The sequence below is a fragment of the Zonotrichia albicollis genome, chromosome 1, assembly GCF_047830755.1.
Source record: "Zonotrichia albicollis isolate bZonAlb1 chromosome 1, bZonAlb1.hap1, whole genome shotgun sequence".
NCBI lineage: Eukaryota > Metazoa > Chordata > Aves > Passeriformes > Passerellidae > Zonotrichia > Zonotrichia albicollis.
Window position 1 is genome coordinate 44,227,821 of NC_133819.1, and position 19,447 is coordinate 44,247,267.

The 19,447-nt window shown below is 40.9% G+C and overlaps 2 protein-coding genes across 7 annotated transcripts in view; one reads left to right on the top strand and one right to left on the bottom strand.

The window, feature by feature from the left end:
* CDV3 (CDV3 homolog) lies at positions 1-17,075 on the top strand. Of its 5 annotated transcripts, none has more exons than XM_074539769.1 (5): positions 1-474; positions 2,882-2,961; positions 5,148-5,290; positions 6,341-6,497; positions 7,607-9,874. In XM_074539769.1, exons 1-5 carry the CDS (start codon positions 238-240, stop codon positions 7,731-7,733), a joined length of 744 nt encoding a protein of 247 aa, XP_074395870.1. In that variant the 5' UTR covers positions 1-237; the 3' UTR covers positions 7,734-9,874. The 5 variants fall into 5 exon arrangements, with proteins under 5 accessions (XP_074395870.1, XP_074395892.1, XP_074395876.1 ...); XM_074539791.1 differs by having other exon boundaries at positions 5-474; positions 6,335-6,497; positions 7,788-9,874; XM_074539775.1 differs by lacking the exon at positions 7,607-9,874 and adding an exon at positions 14,366-17,075 and having other exon boundaries at positions 6-474; positions 6,335-6,497.
* The window catches only part of TOPBP1 (DNA topoisomerase II binding protein 1), a 25,501-nt gene continuing 22,310 nt past the window's right edge, over positions 16,257-19,447 (bottom strand). The window contains exons 28-29 of one of the 2 annotated variants that reach the window (XR_012580072.1): positions 17,913-19,206; positions 16,257-17,447 (exon numbers count right to left, since the gene is read on the bottom strand). Coding sequence is in view for 1 of the 2 variants with exons in the window: in XM_005481017.4 (XP_005481074.2) it covers positions 19,063-19,206 (144 nt within the window). In the remaining variant the exon portion in view is untranslated. Of the gene's footprint in view, positions 19,207-19,447 lie in introns of both variants that reach the window. The other variant, XM_005481017.4, reaches the window with a different exon arrangement.

Genomic DNA, 19,447 nt, shown 5'->3' on the forward strand with positions numbered 1-19,447 from the left:
GCGTGGCAGCGCGTGCGCGGTTGGGGGCGCGGCCCCGCCCCGTCTCCCTTCAGCCCCTCCGCTCGCTGCGGGCCGCGTCAGGCGTGGGGTGCGCGGGCCGCCGGGCGGGCCCGGGCAGGAGCCGCCGCCGCAGCAGCCGCAGCCGGGCGGCCGCGCTCGCCGAGCAGCGGGAGGGCCGCGCCGCTCACCTCTTAGCCCGGACCGCCGCCCCCCTCCTTTCCCCACCCGGCCGCCGCCATGGCGGAGACCGAGGAGCGGAGCCTGGACGACTTCTTCGCCAAGCGGGACAAGAAGAAGCGGAAGGAGAAGAGCAACCGAAGCGCCGCCGCCGCTGCCGCCTCTAGCGCTTCCAACGCCGGCTCCAACGCGGCGGGCGCGGCCGCGGGGACCCCGCGACCGACCGAGGGCGGCGGCTCCGGGGCCGCCGCCGCCTCCAGCGCCGCCGGCGGTTCCTCGGCCAAGGCGGCGAGCAAGGTGCGGGCGGGGAGGCCGCGGGTTCCTGCCGGCAGGGGGCGCCGCCGCCGCCCGGCCATGCGGCGCCCGGGGCCGTGCGGGGCTGGCGGCGCTCCCGGCCCCGCCCCGGGGCCGCCGGGCGGGCGCTGCCGCCGCTTCGGTGCTGCTGGCGGGGTGGGGGAGCCTTCCTCGGCGGTCGTTGCCCTGGGGGAGGCGAGAAGGCTGGGGCCCTCCCCGCTCTGCAGCTGCGGCGCAGCCCGGCACTCCCTCCCGGCTTGCTGGGTGTTGGGGCCGGAACCGGAGGTTGGCGTCAAGTGCCACCTGGGGCTGTGCAGCGTGGCATGTGGACCTTGGCGATAAGATTCCTCCAGAGCCTGCCGAGCTCTGTGCCTCGTTGCCAGGCAGAGTTTTGCTGCCAGTAGTGTGTTTTTTTGTTGTTGTTGTTTTTTTGGGGTTTTTTTTGGTAGCGTAATACAGTGAAACGATGAGAATGCAGGAGAAGCTTAAATGTCCGTAGTTAAGGTAGTAGCTGTCTGTTTCTTCCTACGCCCTTGTTCTTCCTGTCACCAATATCAGCTCTGAAGTAATGAGATGATTTAAACCAAAAGTAATTATGGGAGCTCTAATGCTGTGTATTTTTAAGCGAATTTTAAGAAATACTGTACTGCTGCCTGATAGTGTTTAAATTGTGGAGCTTGACACGTGCAGGACCTTTGTTATATATTTGTCTCTGTAGACCAGACAGGACCTAAAAATTACCTGTGCCTTTTATCTCTATTTCTGGTTTGGTTTTTTGGTCTCTTGGTATTGTTTTCCTGTGGAGGCTTCAGCACGTAGTAATCTGAAGATGTGTTCCCTGTCTTACTGCTAGGAATTTAATCTTTATCCTTATATCATTATACTCTGAGAGTAAAAAGATGGCTTGTGAAAGGGTTTTTGGAAGTTAGATACTTTACTTCCTTCGTGCTTACATAGAGGATCAGTGATTTAAGGATATTACCTTGTTGTGCTAGTTTGATACAAGAGCTCTAATGTTGTATATTTCAAAATGAATTTTAAGAAATACTCTCCTGTTTCCAATTGTTTCACCTGGGGAGCGTGACACGTGCAGTAGCTTTCTAAGTAGATCAAGGTCAGTGCTAATCTTTCAGCTGCTCTTCTGCTCACTTGCTTGCAAAATATCTGGCTTTGACTGAGGCGGGTACTTGGATTAGAAACAAAAGTCATTAAATGTGAAAGGTATGTTAGCTTGGAAACTAATGTTTCCATGGAGATGGGGATTTAAGAAATCTAAAAGATTTTAGAACTGTAGAGTGCTGCTCTTCCAGAAGACTGAATCTGCAGCAGACAGTGCAGTCAACATGAGGTCACTTCCTACTTCTGCTGCTCCTCTAAAGCAGGTCAAAGTTTTTTCTGTTGGGGATTGACTGTTGAGGAGATCCCATCACAGGGCTCTAAAAGCAGATTTATTCTCAGCTGTTCAGTGGAAAGAGGGCTGTACCTTTGGCAGACCTTGCCTACAAGGTCCTCCTATTTGGAGGAATATAACTGCATTTCAGATAGAGTGTAGAATTTGGTAAACTACTAATTAGGCTTTGGGTGTCTTAAAGCTGGGACTGGGAACGTGGGAGGACTGCTTGTCTGTTCTGGTCCACTTTTGGTCTACCTTAATAATCCCAGAATCTCCTGGTGACACAGTAGGACAAAATTTTCTCCACGTAGGTGAATCCCTCTTTCCCCAAACAAACTCCCATCTTAGAACCCTCAAGTGGTTCTCTTGAAAGATACACACATTTTGTGTACTAAGATTGCTGTGGTTTTGAAGGTGACCTTTCTTCTGTTACGAAAACACTGCTTAGGAAACAAGGCTGTAAATGTGGTTGTGAATGTGAAAAAGTCAAATGTACCATTATTGATCTTTGTCATAAATCCATTGTTTAACTATTCCAAATGTTATTTTCTGTTTGGCTCATGAAATAGGTGATGGAAAAGTGAATTTAAAGCTTTGTGAGCGTTCAAGCTGTTGTAAAAGCCTACTGTTAGCGAAAGGGAAAGGTCTTGCTCTTGTGTTGCCCTGGTCATGACTGCAGGGTTGTGTTCCATACTACGTTGTTGCTTGATTTCCTGATGAGTCTTTGCTGAGGTGATGTGGTTTTCTTTGCTTGAATGACTTCTTGCTGGGGCATTTCTTAGCTGTTCTAGTGAGTGAAGTCAGCTCTCAGGTGCATCCCTGAAAGCTGTGACACAATGATTTAGGGGATGAGGACATGCAGTCCTTTCTCCTCTTGGCAGTGGGGCACACAGTTTGGTTTCTCCTGGAGCTGTACCTTCACCCTCGGGGTTGGTTTTTCTGTATTATTTAGTTATGTTCTTCTTTTCTACTTTGGTTTCAGAGAAAATGACAACTTATATTTTTCTCTTCTTACAGGAAGAGGATGATTGGAAGGAGTTTGAACAAAAGGAAGAAATTGATTATAGTGGTCTTAGAGTTCAGTCCATGCAAATAAGGTACTACTTTTTCTTTTTATATTTTCTTCAGTATAATCCTTACCAATGTCTAAAAAGGATGGGGTTTTTTCTACAGAGCTGCTTTCATAGAGTCCAGTTAAAAAAGATGTGATATGTTTCTGATAGTACACAGGTTTGCTACTGGGTAATTTAACTTTGACTAGTCTCTGCCAATGTTCTCTTTATTTTCTGAATGTCTATTCATACTCTGTTCATACTCAACAGAGCTATCTGTTTTGTTTGGGACTCAGGATTTTTATTTTTTTAAACATTAACATTCTGCTCTATAAAGATAGTCAAGTAGGAATTCCTAGGAGTAGTGCAGGATAGTAATTCCCACGGAATCATTTGACCACTGTAAGGGTATCTGACTTAATCTACTCAGTTGGGGAGCAAATTCCTGAAACATTGCACTTGAATTTCCAAAAATCCGAAAATACAGTTGGTAAAAGTAGTGTCCTCTGAGAAAATCCCACAGGATTGATGAATCTAATCCATGGTGCCTTGTTTGTTTTTTTTCATTGGACTTTTCCTGTTGTCTGGTGGAAAGTAAGTCTACTTATGTCTGTCCTGGTTAAAAAAAACCTTTCCATTAGGTCAGAAAAAGGGTTTTTATGACCTCAGTTGTAGACTGAGAATGTCAGATAATCCTCATTGTCCAGGTATTCATGTTCAAAATAATGTCATCTTAAAATCAGCGTGCCTGTAACCAGTGCAATAGATGCTTTCTTCACTGTTTGAGCAGGTCTGACATTTCTGGAATCACTTACTCTTTTGGATCATAGCATTTCCCCCATTCCTTTCAGTTAACTAGTCTTTTGGGCCCTTTCCATGAATTTGTCCCACAAGCCGTCTGTAGCACTGAAGTGTCACAGCGGATAATCACATGTCTGATTAGACAGCCAGTGACCTGCAGCTTCACTGACTGCTGGTCCTGTTTGGAAAGCCTCTACTTTGGTTTTCCAGACAAAGGCCAGCATTCCAGATATTTTTTTATACTGTGGCAGATTTTCAGGCATGTGGAAGTTTTTGCCACAGGATTTTGTAACCATTCAATTAGTGGATTCAAGGGAAGAGTGGAGAAGTAAATGGAAGAAAAACCCACTAGAGGTTATAAATTATCCATTTCTGGAGGTCTCTTTGATGAAAAAAAGATATACAGAGTGTCTGGTGGTGGTGGGATGTTCCCTGTGCTTCTCTGTTGTATTTAAGTCAGTAGACAGTGCTTCTGACTCTCATTTAAAATAAGGTGTTTTAAACAACCACCTTACAATGGTTGTTACTATGTTTGGATGAACAGTGAAAGGCCATTTACAGGCATATTTTTCTGTTCTCTGACCATTACTTACACAGAAAGCTTACACAGATCATGATTAGTAGGATTTAGTGTATTGTAAACTTCTGAGTTCACACATTGCTGCTGCATTGCTGCTGTTGAGATCAGTGTCTTGATTCTTTCCAACAGCCTCACCCTCCACATCTGTCCTTACCACAGCTTTCTGTAGTAGCTTTGGCCCGTGAATTATTTTGTATCTGGCTACATCTGTGCAAAATAAAGTAGTCTAAATAAAATACAGCTGAGCTTTTGCATTGGGTCTGTCTTTCAAAAAATTACATTTTTGTCTTGTGCTTTTTTTTTTTTTTTTTTGTTGCTTGTTTTAAGAAAAGAGATGTGAGTTTATTTGTGGATTGTATATTACCCATACATATAAAGGGTGTTTCTTAGGTGGTTGTGGTTATAGGAAAAGTGGGCTCAGGACTTGCTTTCTTTCAGCATACTCCACTATTTCTTTCTCTTGATTAAAGCATTTTATGGAAGCTGGACTTGTAAACCTTTCCTGCTTTATCTTGTCATCCCTTCCAAATGCATGTGTGCGTTAGTAAGAAAAAAGCCTTTCTGCTCAAAATAAGATGCCAATTTCTTTGATCACTTTGTTCAAGTTGAATTATTTAATATTCTTCTTTTAGGAGCTTTTTTCCTTTTCAGTTGCCAAGTTATGTAGCATCATGCCAGAAATTGTTCAGATGGAATTGCTAGTACAGTGAGTACAGGACTAATGTAGTCTAGTTTAATTTAGTATCTTCAGCATGGCAGCCATGAAATCTTGTCTTAGGGGGATTGTGTAATCTCTGGCAAATCTTAAACTTCTGTTTGTAGGGTGCTACTGATCGTTTTTCTCTTACAGTGAAAAAGAAGATGATGAAAGTGAAAAAAGAGAAGAACCTGGTGACAGCTGGGAAGAGACTGGTAGTGGTGGTAGTGTAGACAGATCATCTGGTCCTTGGAACAAGTCAGCTCCTGCACCAGCCCCTGTCGTTGAACCAATTGGTAAATTAAACTCAGACTTGTTTTTTTTTTTTTCTCATCAGAAGTGCATCAGGTTGAATTAAGCTGCTCAGTGGGTAGAGCTCAAGGAGCAGCTCCTGTCATGCACCCTTTAGTGAACTAATGGCTGTTTTGGCATGCCTGCCATCAAGGAAATCTGTGTCAAGGGATGTGAGGAACAGAATTGATTTTAAAGTATCTATCAGTTAATATAAACCCATGTGGAGGAGTTTATTTCCAAGTTCAAAATGGGGGGAAGCAGTCTGCCTTTGCAGGACATCCCTCTGTTTTGCAGTCTGTGAAATACCTGTTGGAAGCATTTCTGTTGATCTAAAAATGCTGCTTTAACACTTCAGTGGATTTTTCAGCCAGTATCTGGCCATTGACACTTTTCAAATGAGTTCTTAAAATATTGAGAACATGACATTGCAAAATTGATTCTTTTAACTAGGATAGGATTCAGTTTTTTATAAACTACAGTATATTAATGTCAGTGGAGATAAACTACTCAGTCATCTTCTGATTTCGGAATATTCTTTTCCACTGAGAAATTAATTGAAAAATAGCCTATGTTCTTTCTTGTTTGTAAAGGAGGCAAATCTAATTAGTGTTATTTCATCTTAGATTTTTACCTTAAGTGCAAACTGTTTGGGCGGTCCCCTCTGCATCTGGAGAGATGTTTTAAGTAAGATTTGGTATCTGTATAATTATGTGTTTAGATTTGTCTTAAATGTGTTTAAATTCTTGCTAACAAATTGCAAACAAGAAACATGAAGTCCTTGCTAGTAGTTCAGATTTCCTAAACTTTGACAGACAATACTTTGGAGCCACATTTCAATTTGACTGAGTGTAGGTTAAGTTAGGTGACACCTGATTTCCTACCTTATCTAAAACTTGCTTCCAGAACTTAAAAGGTGGAAAAACATACTTGTAAGATTCTTTTCATTTCTTCTTTTTGGAGTTTTGTTTGTGTGTTGGTTGTTTTGGGTTCTTTTCAGCTATGAACGCAGACTTGTTCCCCCGTGTGAGTCCTGTTGTTGTTCCCAGTTACAGAAGCTCCAGAACCGGCGCAGACCGGGGGTGTGTACCGGCCGCCGGGGGCCAGGGAAGGCGGGCGGCCACGGAGAGCACAGCAGGGACCCCCAGAGATCTACAGTGACACGCAGTTCCCCTCACTGCAGTCCACCGCCAAGCTCGTAGACAGTCGAAAGTAAGTGCATTAGTGCATTCTACTGACTGCCCAAGAGATCTCTAACTGCCTTCTCTAAGTTCTTACGTTGTCCTAGTGCTTAAACCTGAATCTTTCCATATAGGAGAGGGATAACTAAGGGGGGATAAATGTGTTGTCCAACTCTGTTCCTGTGAAATAGCTTTCATAGGATGTAGCACAGTAAGATAGCCAAACAAGACTGCCAGTTGTGTTCTTTGACAGCTGAAGAATTTTGCTGAATATTTCTGGTGCTGACAGCATCTGCTTCCCTCAGACACTAGACAGCCGTGGTGAGGCTCTGTGTTACTTCCTTCAGCAGAGAGATGTAGAAGTCCTGAGCTTGCAGCTTTCTTGTTAGAGATGTGGAACTGGTTTAACTGGAGGAGTGCAGTATAACTACAAATCAATACCCTTGCTGTCTGAGCTGTGATTTACAGAGACAAGCTCCCCCAGTTTTGCTGAAGTGTTTTGTATTATGTGGTGCTGAAGACTTGGTCTCACCCTATCTTTCAGTCATGATCTTTCTATAACCTTATTCCTAGTAGAAGAGATGGCTAGGTCAATACCTAATTCACTTGGGGGATTTGGGGTGGTTTTTTGTTCTTGGGGTTTTTTTCCCCCTCTTGCTTGCTATGTTACTGTTTAATACAGCTTAGGAGAAGCTTTGTTTCCTCTGGGAATTTTTTAGTGTAGCAAAGGAGACGTGCTGTTATTGCTGCTTTGTGATTTGAATGGTGCACATTGAGCTAAGATGAAATTCTCAATGAGCATTCTAGAAAACTCTGCTTTCTAGAACCTATTTTTCATAAATAGGTTAAATTTACTGTCAGATACTTTATTAAATAATCTTAATTTTTTAAAAAATTAAATTTAAATGAATTTTTAAATTGGGAATGTTAATGTAAGGTGTACTGGGTGATGAGCTTATTTTGGAGAAAAGATTTTAAAAGATTTGCGTGGGTATGTTTAGGTGTTCTGTTAAACTCTAGATCTTAGTCTTTGTTCTGTATTTGTAATGTTTTTGTTGGGATGGGGTGGAAATGGACTGGAAATTCACAATTCACAAGTTAGTGACAAGATATTTACTGATTACATTTATTTTCCCATAGGGATAAAGAAATGGAGAAGAGCTTTGAAGTAGTAAAATACAAAACTAGAGGTAGGGATGAGGTCTCAAAAAACCAGGCACTTAAACTTCAGCTAGACAACCAGTATGCTGTGCTTGGGGATCAGTAGAGCTGCACACACATTACAATTAAGGAATGCTTTTTTGGTAACCCTTCTACTAAGGTAACTAAACTACAGCTAACAGCTATGATGAACGTGCCACCTTATTTCTGCTGGATCTACTGCAGCAAGGCAGACTGCTTTGACATAAGTGATTGGTTCTCCTGCACTATGGAAGCATAATATGTTGCAACTTCTCCATTGGATATGGGGCAAATTAATGTAAATGATTGAACAAGAGTCATCAGTGTGCTTTAATTGCTCAGAAAGATACCTACAGCCAGTGGTCATTTCAAAATCTTTTTATGTTCAGATACTGAGCCTTCGTAAAGGTTGACTACCTCAGACTTGATGCACTCATTGTGGACACCATGTGGATCACAACTTCTGGAAGAGAAGGTTACAGCTGTTTTAGTGGCCATCTGAAACTTGAAACCAGCTCTACTGGATTCCTGTCAGAAATCCTGCAGAAGTCAGCCATTTGGTTCCAATTTGCTATAACAAAGATTTAAGTGACCTTAATGACAAACCTGTTCGTTCCCCTTCTGAGGAATCCTGTCACGTGTAGCCATAGCCTACTAGAGACTTCTGGAGCGTCCCATACCACTCATACTGTCCAAGTACAACAGAGCTGTAGTTTGTTTACCTTTCTAGAGTGCTGTACGGAAGTAACTGCAAAACAAATTAAAACTCATTCAGTATCAGATTTGAGGAATGATGGGTTTGTTTGCATTAGCCATTTTCTAAGTTGTCTAAGTATTTTTTTCTATTATCCACAAAAGAAATGCCTGCCTTGTTTCTGATATTGATTTGCAGTATATTTAAATAATGGTAAAATGTTGTAATGAAATAGGGTTTTATTTTGGTTTTTGTCATGAAGTTTGTCTTTCTCACCCTAAAGCACTAAGACTTGGAGTTTTGATTTGACACAGAGGTATCCAGACTCCAACTACAGTCTTCAGTATTCGTCCTTTAATAATGAGACATGTGGCAGTAGCGATACTAGATAAAAACTGTCTTCTGTCAGAAACAATTATTTGTTTATTGAAGAGTGATGCTTATTTGATAAACAGAATAACTTAACATACAGAGAGATAACTAAAGTTGGTAAGCCTGATTTGTTTGGCTACTTCTGTGAAGCATGCAGCTGTCTGAGGCAGCAGTCCTCCAGGTATAACTCATAAATGGTGTTCATTCACAGTCAGAAAGTTTAGTAATGATGGAAGGCAGTGACTTCTCAAAGTTACTTAATTTAGTGGAAGTAGGCAAAATGGCACTGGTACACGAGGAATATAGGACATTGCCTGTAACTGTTTCAGTGAACCAAACCTGTCAAGTACCAGAAGTGTGTTCTGCTGTAACTGTTTTTCTCTTCTCTGAATTTTTACACCAGAAGCAAAATGAAGTACAATAGTGGTGTGCTCCAGTGTTGAGGTTTCTCAGAGTAAATGCCAAAAAACAGACCCAACATCCATAAGAGTTGCCAATGGCAAGAAAAACAAGGGAACAAAACAAAGCTTGCTTATGTGTGTCAGAGTACTGTGTATGTGCAGAAGATAAGGATAGTTCAGGAATCACCCAGTTGGGTTCCCTTTGACTAACTGCTGACTTGCTTTAAATTTACTTCTCTGAGGTCAGTGCAGATTTTGCTGTTGACTTCAGTGGGGCTGGGATTTCACCTGGTTCTTTTGAGCACAGACTAAAACTGGCCTTGCCCTTGCAGAGTTAACTGTCCATAAAAATTCTGCTAGAAGCTGCTATTAAAGAGAGGGCTCAAGAGACTTCCTAAAGTTGGAGACTTCATTTGGAAGCAAAACCCCACTGAAAGACTGATACCAATACCTTGGAGCCCTGTATCTTCCTTGAAAATCCATTGTTGCCAGCAAAAGTGTTGTCACAATTTCTGTGGAATTCATGGTAAATGGACATGTCACTTGATGGGGCAGAGATGTGAAGTCTTATGCTTTTCCTGATGCTCTAAAGAGATTGCGATCACTAATGCACATGAATAGAGTTTTAGTCTCCTGTTTGAAGGGTGGATGAGACTGTCCATTGTACCACCTTTATCTGAGGTTTTGGGGCATGAATCCTGGCAGTTCAAGAAAACCCTGTAAAAGTTTCAAATCAAATAAAATGGAAATATACATGGATTCTGGAGTCTAGTGAGTCTTTACGTTTTAGTTTGAGCTCATGACTGTACAATAGCAGAGGAAACAGCATTTGGATCTCTTCAGGGATAGGCCTTGGAGCAGGCAGTTGTCCTTATGGTCAGGTGGGCTCTGTTTCAGAGCTTGTAGCAGTGCATATCAATAAGTTTTTATTTATACTTAAAAAGTTTAGTTTGCTACTTGCAAAGTGTCTTCTTGCTCCCACCATAGAAGACTGGTTTGAGATTGTGAGTTGAGTATGAATGAAGTTTTGATTTGCTTTTTACTTCAAAGTACCTCTGCTGAATTAAAGAATGGGGAATAAAAACATAAGCTCTGCATGGCTGCTATCACTGGAGCCCATCAGGTAGTGATAACTAAAGGTGTTCCTTTGGGGGCTTCTCTTAAGCATATCATTCCAGTTTCTTTCTGGAGGCATAAGGAAAACAAATCGGAAATGCAGATTTCCATAGTACAGAATGTTAAACTGTTTTAAAAGAAGTGTTTCTCGTGTAAAGTATAGCTGCCAGCAGCTATCAAAATGCCAGTTGTCAGTATCTGCCTTGTAATTGCTCTGTATGCCTGAAATTTTGAGTCAGTCCTCTGCAGAAGCCTGGTATGCTTTGGAGACTCTGAAGTTCAACTTCATCCTGGTTTGTTGTTGCTTTTATTTCAGGCATGCTAAGAATGTCCTTTTCATTCCTTCAAAATGCTTGTTGAAGGCTTATTCCATAAATGAAGCGTTGTCAGTTGTAGAAATGAGACTCTTGATGCCAGTCCATCTGATGGACTTGTGTGCTGCTTCAGGGACTCCTGGCATGTGACATGCTTTTATGGTGGGCTGCTTGTTAATTCCCAGCTTAAAGGTTCTGGTTTACTTTCTCTGGCTTACAGTAAAACAGCCATAAAGTTACCAGTTTGCTGGTAGAACACGAACGTGTCCAGTGCTTACTGGGAAAAGAACAGTTTGGATTTGTGTTTCTCAGTGATAGTCTGCATTTGAAGATATTAAAATGCTAAAAACCAGGTAATTATAATCAAGTTAGACTTCCCAAATGCCAGCTGTAGGTATCTGGAATCTGTATTTACTTGAGCTGATGATAAATATAGGAGAGGATTAGTTTTGCCCCTGCCCTTCTCTCCCAGTTTAGCTGTGTCATGTTCAATCTTATTCACAAATGAAGAGGAATTGACAATTAAAAGTGACTGTCTCCTGTTACTTCAGTTTTGTATTTGTGGCTAGCTCTACCAGTAATGTCCACAGTAACTTAGATGAATTTTTAATGGTTGTGTTAGAGGCCTGACACCACAGGGAATATGGCTTTTGGTGTTTGACTGCATCTGTCAGCTCTTGGAAACTTTGACCACACCATGGCTGAGACCCCAGTGTTGTTCAGGTCAAGTAAACACAATATAAATTTGATTGGGCTGCACATCTTTGGAGTTTGCTTATCTGAGCTTTTGCAATAGTTGTAGCTTTTTGCCTTTCTAATTTCTGCCCGTTTAAGCAATTTTAAACCTGCTTGTGGTTTTCTTTCAAATACCCTAACTAAAATGGAGCAGAGATTAATAGGGCTTCATGTGCTTAAATAAGGTTGCTTACTTACAAAGTAATATTATTCTCTCCAATATTGACGTGGTCAGAAACTTATACCTCATTGGCCCAAGAAGCTAAATCATACCAAAACCACCTTAAGTAGTGTATAGTCTTTATGAACAGCCACAGTCTAGGTTTTTTTGATGGACTGAAACTTAGTTTCCAAATTCTTTTTCCCTGTTTTCAGCTTTTGATGTTACAACTTGTTTTCAATGTTAAATAGGGGCTTTTATAAGACAGTATAAGAAAACAGAAAGTGTACTGAAACTTCAGGTATATGAATTAGGTATGTACAGAGGGGATGAAATCTGACATACATACATTTGCAGATAAACTCCTGAAAAAGTTATAAAGACAGCTTGTCTGTATTGAGGTTAATATGAGAGCCTGCAAGCACTAGCAGTTGAAGGAAGAAGTGACAGCAGAAAACAGAACTGAGGGGTCTAAGTCAATTGCAATTGTGTATCTAAAGTTTGGCTTCTCCAGCATCACCTGTTGTTGTGCCATGTTCTGTTTGAAGTGAAATAGAGTAGGAAGTAGGATTAATAAATAAATAAATAAAGGAGAGTGGAATTATGCAAATAAAACATAGGTGCTGTAAGAAGAGAGGGATTAGGAGGGCTGTTTTCTAAATGATACCTTTGAGTGCATAGCCTGAGGCAGGGAGTGGAGTGTCAGGTGTTGGATAGGACAAGTGCTGTGTGGGTAGGCACTGCTTGCACATGTGACAGATTCCTCTGACTTTAAATCAGCAAAACTGTTTAAAGTTCAGTACTTGGGGAAGGCAGCACATTTTATTTCTTCCTTTCAATGAACTGGGGGAATGTGTTCACAGAGAAGGTAGGATTTTGCATTGGTATGAATCTGATCTGTCGCCTAAACAGAAACCTGAGGATAAATTTCAAGATGGCTCAACAATCCTCTTAGGAAATAAGTTGTGTATTTAAGAAAATTATTTTTCACTTCTGCATGATTAAAGGCTGAGGCATTGTTTTAAATAGCTATGAAGACTCTTTTTTTTTGAATGAAGTAACTACTAAATGGTACATACATCATGGGTTTATCTTCAGTTGCTTCAGAGTATGTGTTGAAGCAGCAAGGTTATTGAAGTTCAGTGTTCACTTCAGTGAAGTTCTGCTTAGCCAGAGTACAAATACTAAAAACATATCACAGTATCAGTGAGTCACCAGGTAAAGCAGTGTGTCCAGAGTATTGGATTGGAAATGTCGTCTAAAACAACTGTGTGCACTGAAAAGAAGCCAAGCCCATTTCTTAGCAAGAGCATGGGAAGCATGGGACCAAGAGAGTGGGATTTGGCCTAGGTTTTCTACTGAGCTGCTGTGTTCAAGTAATTTTATTTCACTCTGCCTCAGTTTCCCCAGCTGTACCAAAATAACCAACAACCTACCTCACAGGGATGTTGTGAGGCCAAAGCTGTTCTTTGTAAAGGGCTGGGGCTGATGGAAGGTTCTACAGAGGACTAAAAATCTTTATTAAAATTAGCTTTTATTATAGTATTTTAATACTACTTTGGCAAAGGCTTATCTTATGGAATGTAATATACGTCCTATTTAAGTATTATGTAATTTGACTTATTTTAGTATGTATGAGTAAGGAAAAAGTTCAGGCTGAGCACTCAACTGGTATTTCCTCTATTCAATTATCTGTGCAACCCAAATGGCATATTAATAGGAGGCTCTTTGTTTTTATGTGGAACATATTAAAATCAATATTGCTTTTATTTTGTAAACCCCATGACTGAAATAAAATCCTGCTCACAGTTGATAGCCATTTTTTATAATGTGGCTGTTTTAAAGTTTGTTCAAATCACGTGAACCAGAAATGTTCACTCCTGATACTAAGGGGTACTTTGTCATAGGAATGTGTTTTTCTTCTCTCCATGTGTAAACACTTTTTCTAGCTCTTTATTCTTTCCTTAAGTTGAAGTGGCATGCAGATACAAGGGAAATAAGGAGAGAGAATAATCTTCAAAACCTGTAAAATCTGGTATTAAGGCAATTTGTAGAGGAAGAGAATGAACAAAAGGGAAGTAGTTGGCCATGGAGGGGGTTTTGTGAAATAAAGGGAAGAAATTATAAAAAACTTAGGTGTGAGTGGGTAAACAGAATAGGTAAGAGGAAGGAATACAGATACAGCAGAGGCAATTATTCTACTTATTATCTCCCGATTTATGAGCTAGCTGCATTTGATGCAGTAGTAACTTACAAATATGCCTTTGTCTGCTTTTGCTGGTGCTTTCAAGGTTCATTGCTCCCCTTTTACAATGGGGCCTCAAATAGAATCAGAAGACAACACTCTGGTGGCCTGCATGCAGGCAAACGAGAGCTCCGGTGGGTCCTGCACAGAGATGAGGCCCAAGCAGTTAGCTTCTCTTATTGACATTTTTATCATTGCAGCACCTCTAAGACAGCTGTTAATGTGCATCAGCTGTGACAGTTCTCTGTCAGAAATTATTAAACTTCAACTAACTGTGGCAGTTGCTTCAGAGAAAATGTTTAGCTAGATGAATAAGCACTGAATAACATGGGACTTCTTGGAATATTTATGATGATGATGGTAACAAGTAGTATTAAGGTCCATATATTTATTGGTAGGTGACTTAAAATGACTTTCATGTATGCATCTTATATGGGAAGAATTGCTTTTAAGATGTTTGTCATCTATTCCCCTATTAACAAATAAGCTACCTTAGTTTTACTGTCCTTCCAGCTCCAAGGAGCTGCTTCTACCATTCTCTTACCACTTTCCTGCCTTATTTTTCTAATACGTCATTTTTTTTAAGGTGCTGAAGAAACAGCAAATATTCATTGAGATTATCACCTCTAAGAGAAATAGATGCTGTAATATTTTTCTGTATTGTTCTGTCTTTAATACAGCCTAACATCTTACTCGCTTTCTTGACTGCAACTACACAGTGAGCAGATGTCTTCATCAAGCTGCCCATGGTGATGCCTAGATCGTCCCCTTGAAAGATCACAACTAACTCAGACTCATGTCACAACTTCTACCAGAGCATGTATGAGTGGTTTAAAACCTTTCCAGTATTTATTGCCTTGGTTTTTCCTATTGACAACTCACCTGCCCCTGATTTGCCAAATTTGCAGTCATGTAGAATATCCTAGCCATCACCATCAACCCAGTAACTTCCATGGGGATTGGCTTTTGCCATTTGATGTACTGAAGTCTTCAGTTTCATGTATATAATCCACTCTTCTGGTCAGTGAGTAGCATGGCAAGCTCTTACTAATTTTTGCTCAATCTGATGTTTTCTATTCCTTTTCATGTCTCCTCTCTTCTGTAGTGAATTTCCATTCTATCTCAGTTATAGCAATGAGGTCATCACATTACATGTCTGCTTTATTTCAAGTAATTGCCTACAGAAAACTGTTAAAGTATTGTCATAAGCCTCCTTTTTCAATTAAAACAAACCACTTATTTTGCATATCTTTCAGAGTATATACAACCATAGCAAAGGGATTCAAACCATAAAAACTGGTTGCTACAATAGAACATATTGAGAAAAAGGCAAAAATATGCGTATGGTCTCCCAGAGCTTAACTTCACTGGTTTCAATAGTTATTTCTGTCATACAAGGTCAGTTTCATTAACATTTGATTTGAGATCAAAGATTTGGGATCATTTGACATCTAGGTGTGACAGCCAGAATCAAGTGCCAGTGAAACTTTTTTTAAATTTTTGGGTAATTCTCCTCTTTGTGCCAGAGATGAAGCAGATGCATTACTATTACTTGGTCTCTGACCAGCAACCACATGAGCTCAGCCATGCTCAATCTAATATACCTGGAGTAGTATTTAACTGGATATTGAAACTGCGTTACAGTATTTGAGATGAAGCAACACTGGAGGGCAGGCTTAGTCTTTGTGGTTTGTTTGTTCTCTTCATTCTCATCATCTTGTGCTTTAAAGAGCATGGAGTTGTAAATGATGTTGTCTTTAAGCACTGACTGAATTTCCCAGTCATGTTATGTTTACAGATACAAAGGATGTGTCATAAGGGCAGACTCAAGCCTGGTAGGATGTACAGCCTGGCCCTTGAGAGCTGCATTACCTCAATTATCAGAGTACCACATCCTAGAGAGCAGCTGCCTTTGAGTACTAATGCTGATACTGGGTTGAGAACAATGTACCTTGGATTTTGCATCCAAAGATCTGTATCTGTTAAGTGTTCTATTACAGCAGTATTCTGTCAAAAACCAGTCGTGGCCGCTGGGAGTTGATTAAGTTGGCCAAGGGGAGTTGGTAGATTTTCACTTTTTGAGGACGTGGGTAGGAAAACAGAGCCAATGAGTCTGAGAGTTGTTAGAAGGTAACACTTCATAGGCTCCCCTGTGCCTCTGGAAGCCTCACCTCTGCTGTACTCACCAAAGCCCTGTCTTGCCACTTTAGCTCTGTACTGTTACTTACCAATGGCCCAGTAACCTTCAGCACTGACAAGTTCTTTGACCGTGCACTGTGTCTCTACTCTGGGAATTGGGAAAAAGGCAAAGTGGCTTTGGAAACTGGTATGGCAATGTTTTCTAGGTAATGGGCTCTGCTCATTGTATTTCCTGGAACTCAAAACACAGCAAAAATCTCTTGGTTTGACCTCTCTTTGCCCTAGAGTATTCTCTCCTTCTTCTATTTATCTACATTATTACCATGCCAAGGATTCCTTAGTCAGGTGCCTGAATTATTCACCACTTATTTAGAAAGCAGCAGGCAAGAACTCCTGAGTCTTGATCATGCTGCATTGTTTTTGTCAGGGCTGTAATATCACAAACATTGCAAAACTGCCTAGCAAGTAAATGCAGTCTCCTTGAAGAACTGAAACCTAGAGAGCTTCAAAGGCTATGCAGGAGCTGAATTCCCACAGAGTACAACAAAAGGGAGGCAGTAGCACTGTTCACAGTACAACACACCTCGGCTATGGAAAGGAGTAGGGTTGCATGACTGTAATGCTCTAGCTTAAACAAAACTGTCTTACCTCACAGCAGGATCTAGCCTAAAGCATTTTAATTTTTTTTTAATTAAGAGATTATTGAGGGAAGAATTGTAAGATGAGCTCTCTGTAAATCAAAAGGAAAAAAAGCAACCTGAATTTGTTTTCAACAATGTACCAGAATGCATCAGTACCAGACTTTAATGTGAATAAATTAATTGTGGGCTCAGTGTAGTGCAAAAGAAAAAGAATTATACTGTCTGGGGAAATGGTTTGGCTGGGAGCCTATGGAGCACAGCAGAAACTGTTTAAGCAGAGTTCAAGATGATCTGTTTCTGAGAATCCCTGTGTGGCCCCCACAGTTAACACAGGAACCTAATGGTGCCTGTATATTTATATAATTGTGTTAATAGTCATAACTTAAGTTCAATGCCTGAACTATATATATTTTTGTCAGTAGATTTTTTTTTTACCCTGGTTTACCTATCATGGCTTCCGCATATGACAACTTCTAACTGTGCAGTGCACACACCTGTTGTCCTTTTGTCCCATGGTAGAGTAATGGTATTCAAACTCTGTAAAGCACTTTCATGATGTTTCCTGTGAAGAAAGCTGAAGAAAATAAATTTATCTTAACAGCACCAACTGCATTTTCATCTCCCAAGTTTGTCTTGCTTGTGTTGTGTTCCCCTGTGTGTGGCATACAGACAGCTGGATGTTTGAGGCCCAGCACAGAAGAGGAGTTGGCTCTGGCTGGAACAGCTGCTTTCTGCTTCTGTTCCCCCAGCCCTCCCTCACTGTCCTGCCTCAGCCCTGGCTTTAAACCAGTGTCCACAAGGGCAGAGAACACTGCCCTTGTAGCACTCAGATCCCAAGTTACTTGTTTCACTGTGGTCAGGGAATGGGTTCTTATCTATAAAGTGAAAATACCAACACTACCCTTCCACAGCAGCTTCTGGGAAGAAAAAGTCACAGGAACCTTAGGTCTTGCCTGGTAATACTTGCACCTGTTTCAAATGCCTGCAATGCAAAGCAGCACTTCAGAGGTAGAACAGTGAAATACACAGTTAATTCAAAGTTAAAGTTAATTCAAAATGTGATGTAAGGCACTAACAGTGGCATTATTTTCAGTACATGGACTTGGAACAAGTTGAAGATGTTTGATGTCCACAAATACCAAAAAGCATCAAGCTGTTATTAAAAAAAAACAACCAAAAGCAGGTGGGGTAAGGCTGTAGTCACTGCTGCTCAACATAGCAGTCTTGTCACAGCCAAGACCGCAGTGACAGGGGCACAGATTTCACTTCTTTAAAGAAGCAAATACCTCACATTCATTCTCACTCCTTTCTGACAATTCCTTCAGGTTATGCTGACAGCAGTTTGCAGAGCTCACTAATAAAAGATCTGCTGCACTAAAGCAGGAAATCAGAAGCACAAAGCACAGCCTTGCACATAAAGACAAGCTGCTTTCCTGTTCTCTCTCACCTGGAGACCCCATGGCTCAGGTGCCTTGTCCTTTTCCCAAGCAGCAAAAGGTTTGTTCTGCCCAGCCCAGAGGGACTGCTCCAGGTTGCACAGGGCTCTTAAATGATTGTGGCTCAGTCTTGGATCTGTAACAAATACTGATGTAAACTCTTTCTAGAAAACAGTATTCAGCAGCTAGAAAATAAACATAACATACACCCCTGCCTTCAAAACAAAAAAGAGGTAAATTAAATAGACTTCAGTGTTACATGTATTCTTCCAGACAACTCCACTGGTCCTGTGCAACTGGATGCTGTGCTTTTCTGTTCAAGCAGCCTGTAGTAATTCCAGCTGCTTAAATACAACTCTTCAGGTTCCATGAGAACACCTTTGCCTAGACTAACACAGTGCACTCACATACATAAAGTTCTGTAAATACCCAGACCCACTGTTACTGAAAAGGTCAAAGACTTTGTCAAATATTCTGGCTGTCTGACTAAGAACATTTCCAGCTGCCAGAAACTGAAGTCTTTGTCTGGCTCTGGTTCCTGTCACAGATTCAAACAGGGAACATGGTCAAGACAAACTTCACCTCTTGGGTAATAGAATTGTTTCTGCAGTTGCTGAGCAGATTCATTAGCGCTCAGGATGGCAGCAACAGCACCTGTAATCTATAGCAATAATTTACTACACTCTCTATTAGTACAAAAAATTTACAAGCCAGTTCTTTTTGTCTGATTTGCCTCTTCCCTTCCAATAGAAAATACCAAAAGATGAAAAAAAAAAGCAAAAATCTAAGTCTATTACTATATGGGAAATGCAATGGAATTTTCATCAATTGGTATTTTCCCCACAACACACAGATAAAAGATGTGATAAGCATTTTACAAATGATTTCTGAACTATTATTATACAACTGTGCCTACAGAAAAAATCACTAGTGCAGTGATGGGATAGTTGAGACAAGGTAAAATATGTTTTGGATGAATTCTTGCCATAGTTTTAGATGCTACTGGTAACCAAAGCAATCTTTCCTATAACCATTACTGCAAATTTATTTTAATCTCAGGACAAATAAAAAGTGAAACTCAAAGCTTTTAATTTTTTGGGCAAGAATGAAAAAATATAAATATGAATTTTAAAATGTACAAATTAAGATCAGAGAATATGCTTAGTGTATTCTGGATCGCTTGACTCTGCTCATTTCTCCCAGTGCTTTTCTTTTCTGGGATGATCCAATTCCAAGATCTGAGTTATTCTGAGGGTAAGACACAGCTTCTGGCAAGCAGTAAGACTCCATAGGGGGAGGTGGATCCTTCAGTAAAGAAAGAAAAAAAGAATGGGTCACCTCAAGAAGAGCAGCTTTTGAGATAAAAGAAACACCTCATTAGTTGTCTAAAACTGAAACAACAAAACAAACATTATACACCTACATTTTAAATATGTTTTGCAAGCAGCTCCCTACCCTGCAAGAGATCCCATTGCCAGCACCAGAACAAGTCATGTTAGAGCATAAATTTGAGGCCACAGATCAAAGCCCTCGGCACGGGCACTTT

Coding starts and splice junctions, on each gene's coding strand:
- CDV3 (XM_074539766.1), top strand. CDS start 238: ATGGCGGAGACCGAGGAGCGGAGCCTGGACGACTTCTTCGCCAAGCGG. Junction 2,962..5,147: donor GTTCAGTCCATGCAAATAAG/GTACTACTTTTT, acceptor TTTCTCTTACAG/TGAAAAAGAAGATGATGAAA. Junction 6,498..7,606: donor AAGCTCGTAGACAGTCGAAA/GTAAGTGCATTA, acceptor ATTTTCCCATAG/GGATAAAGAAATGGAGAAGA.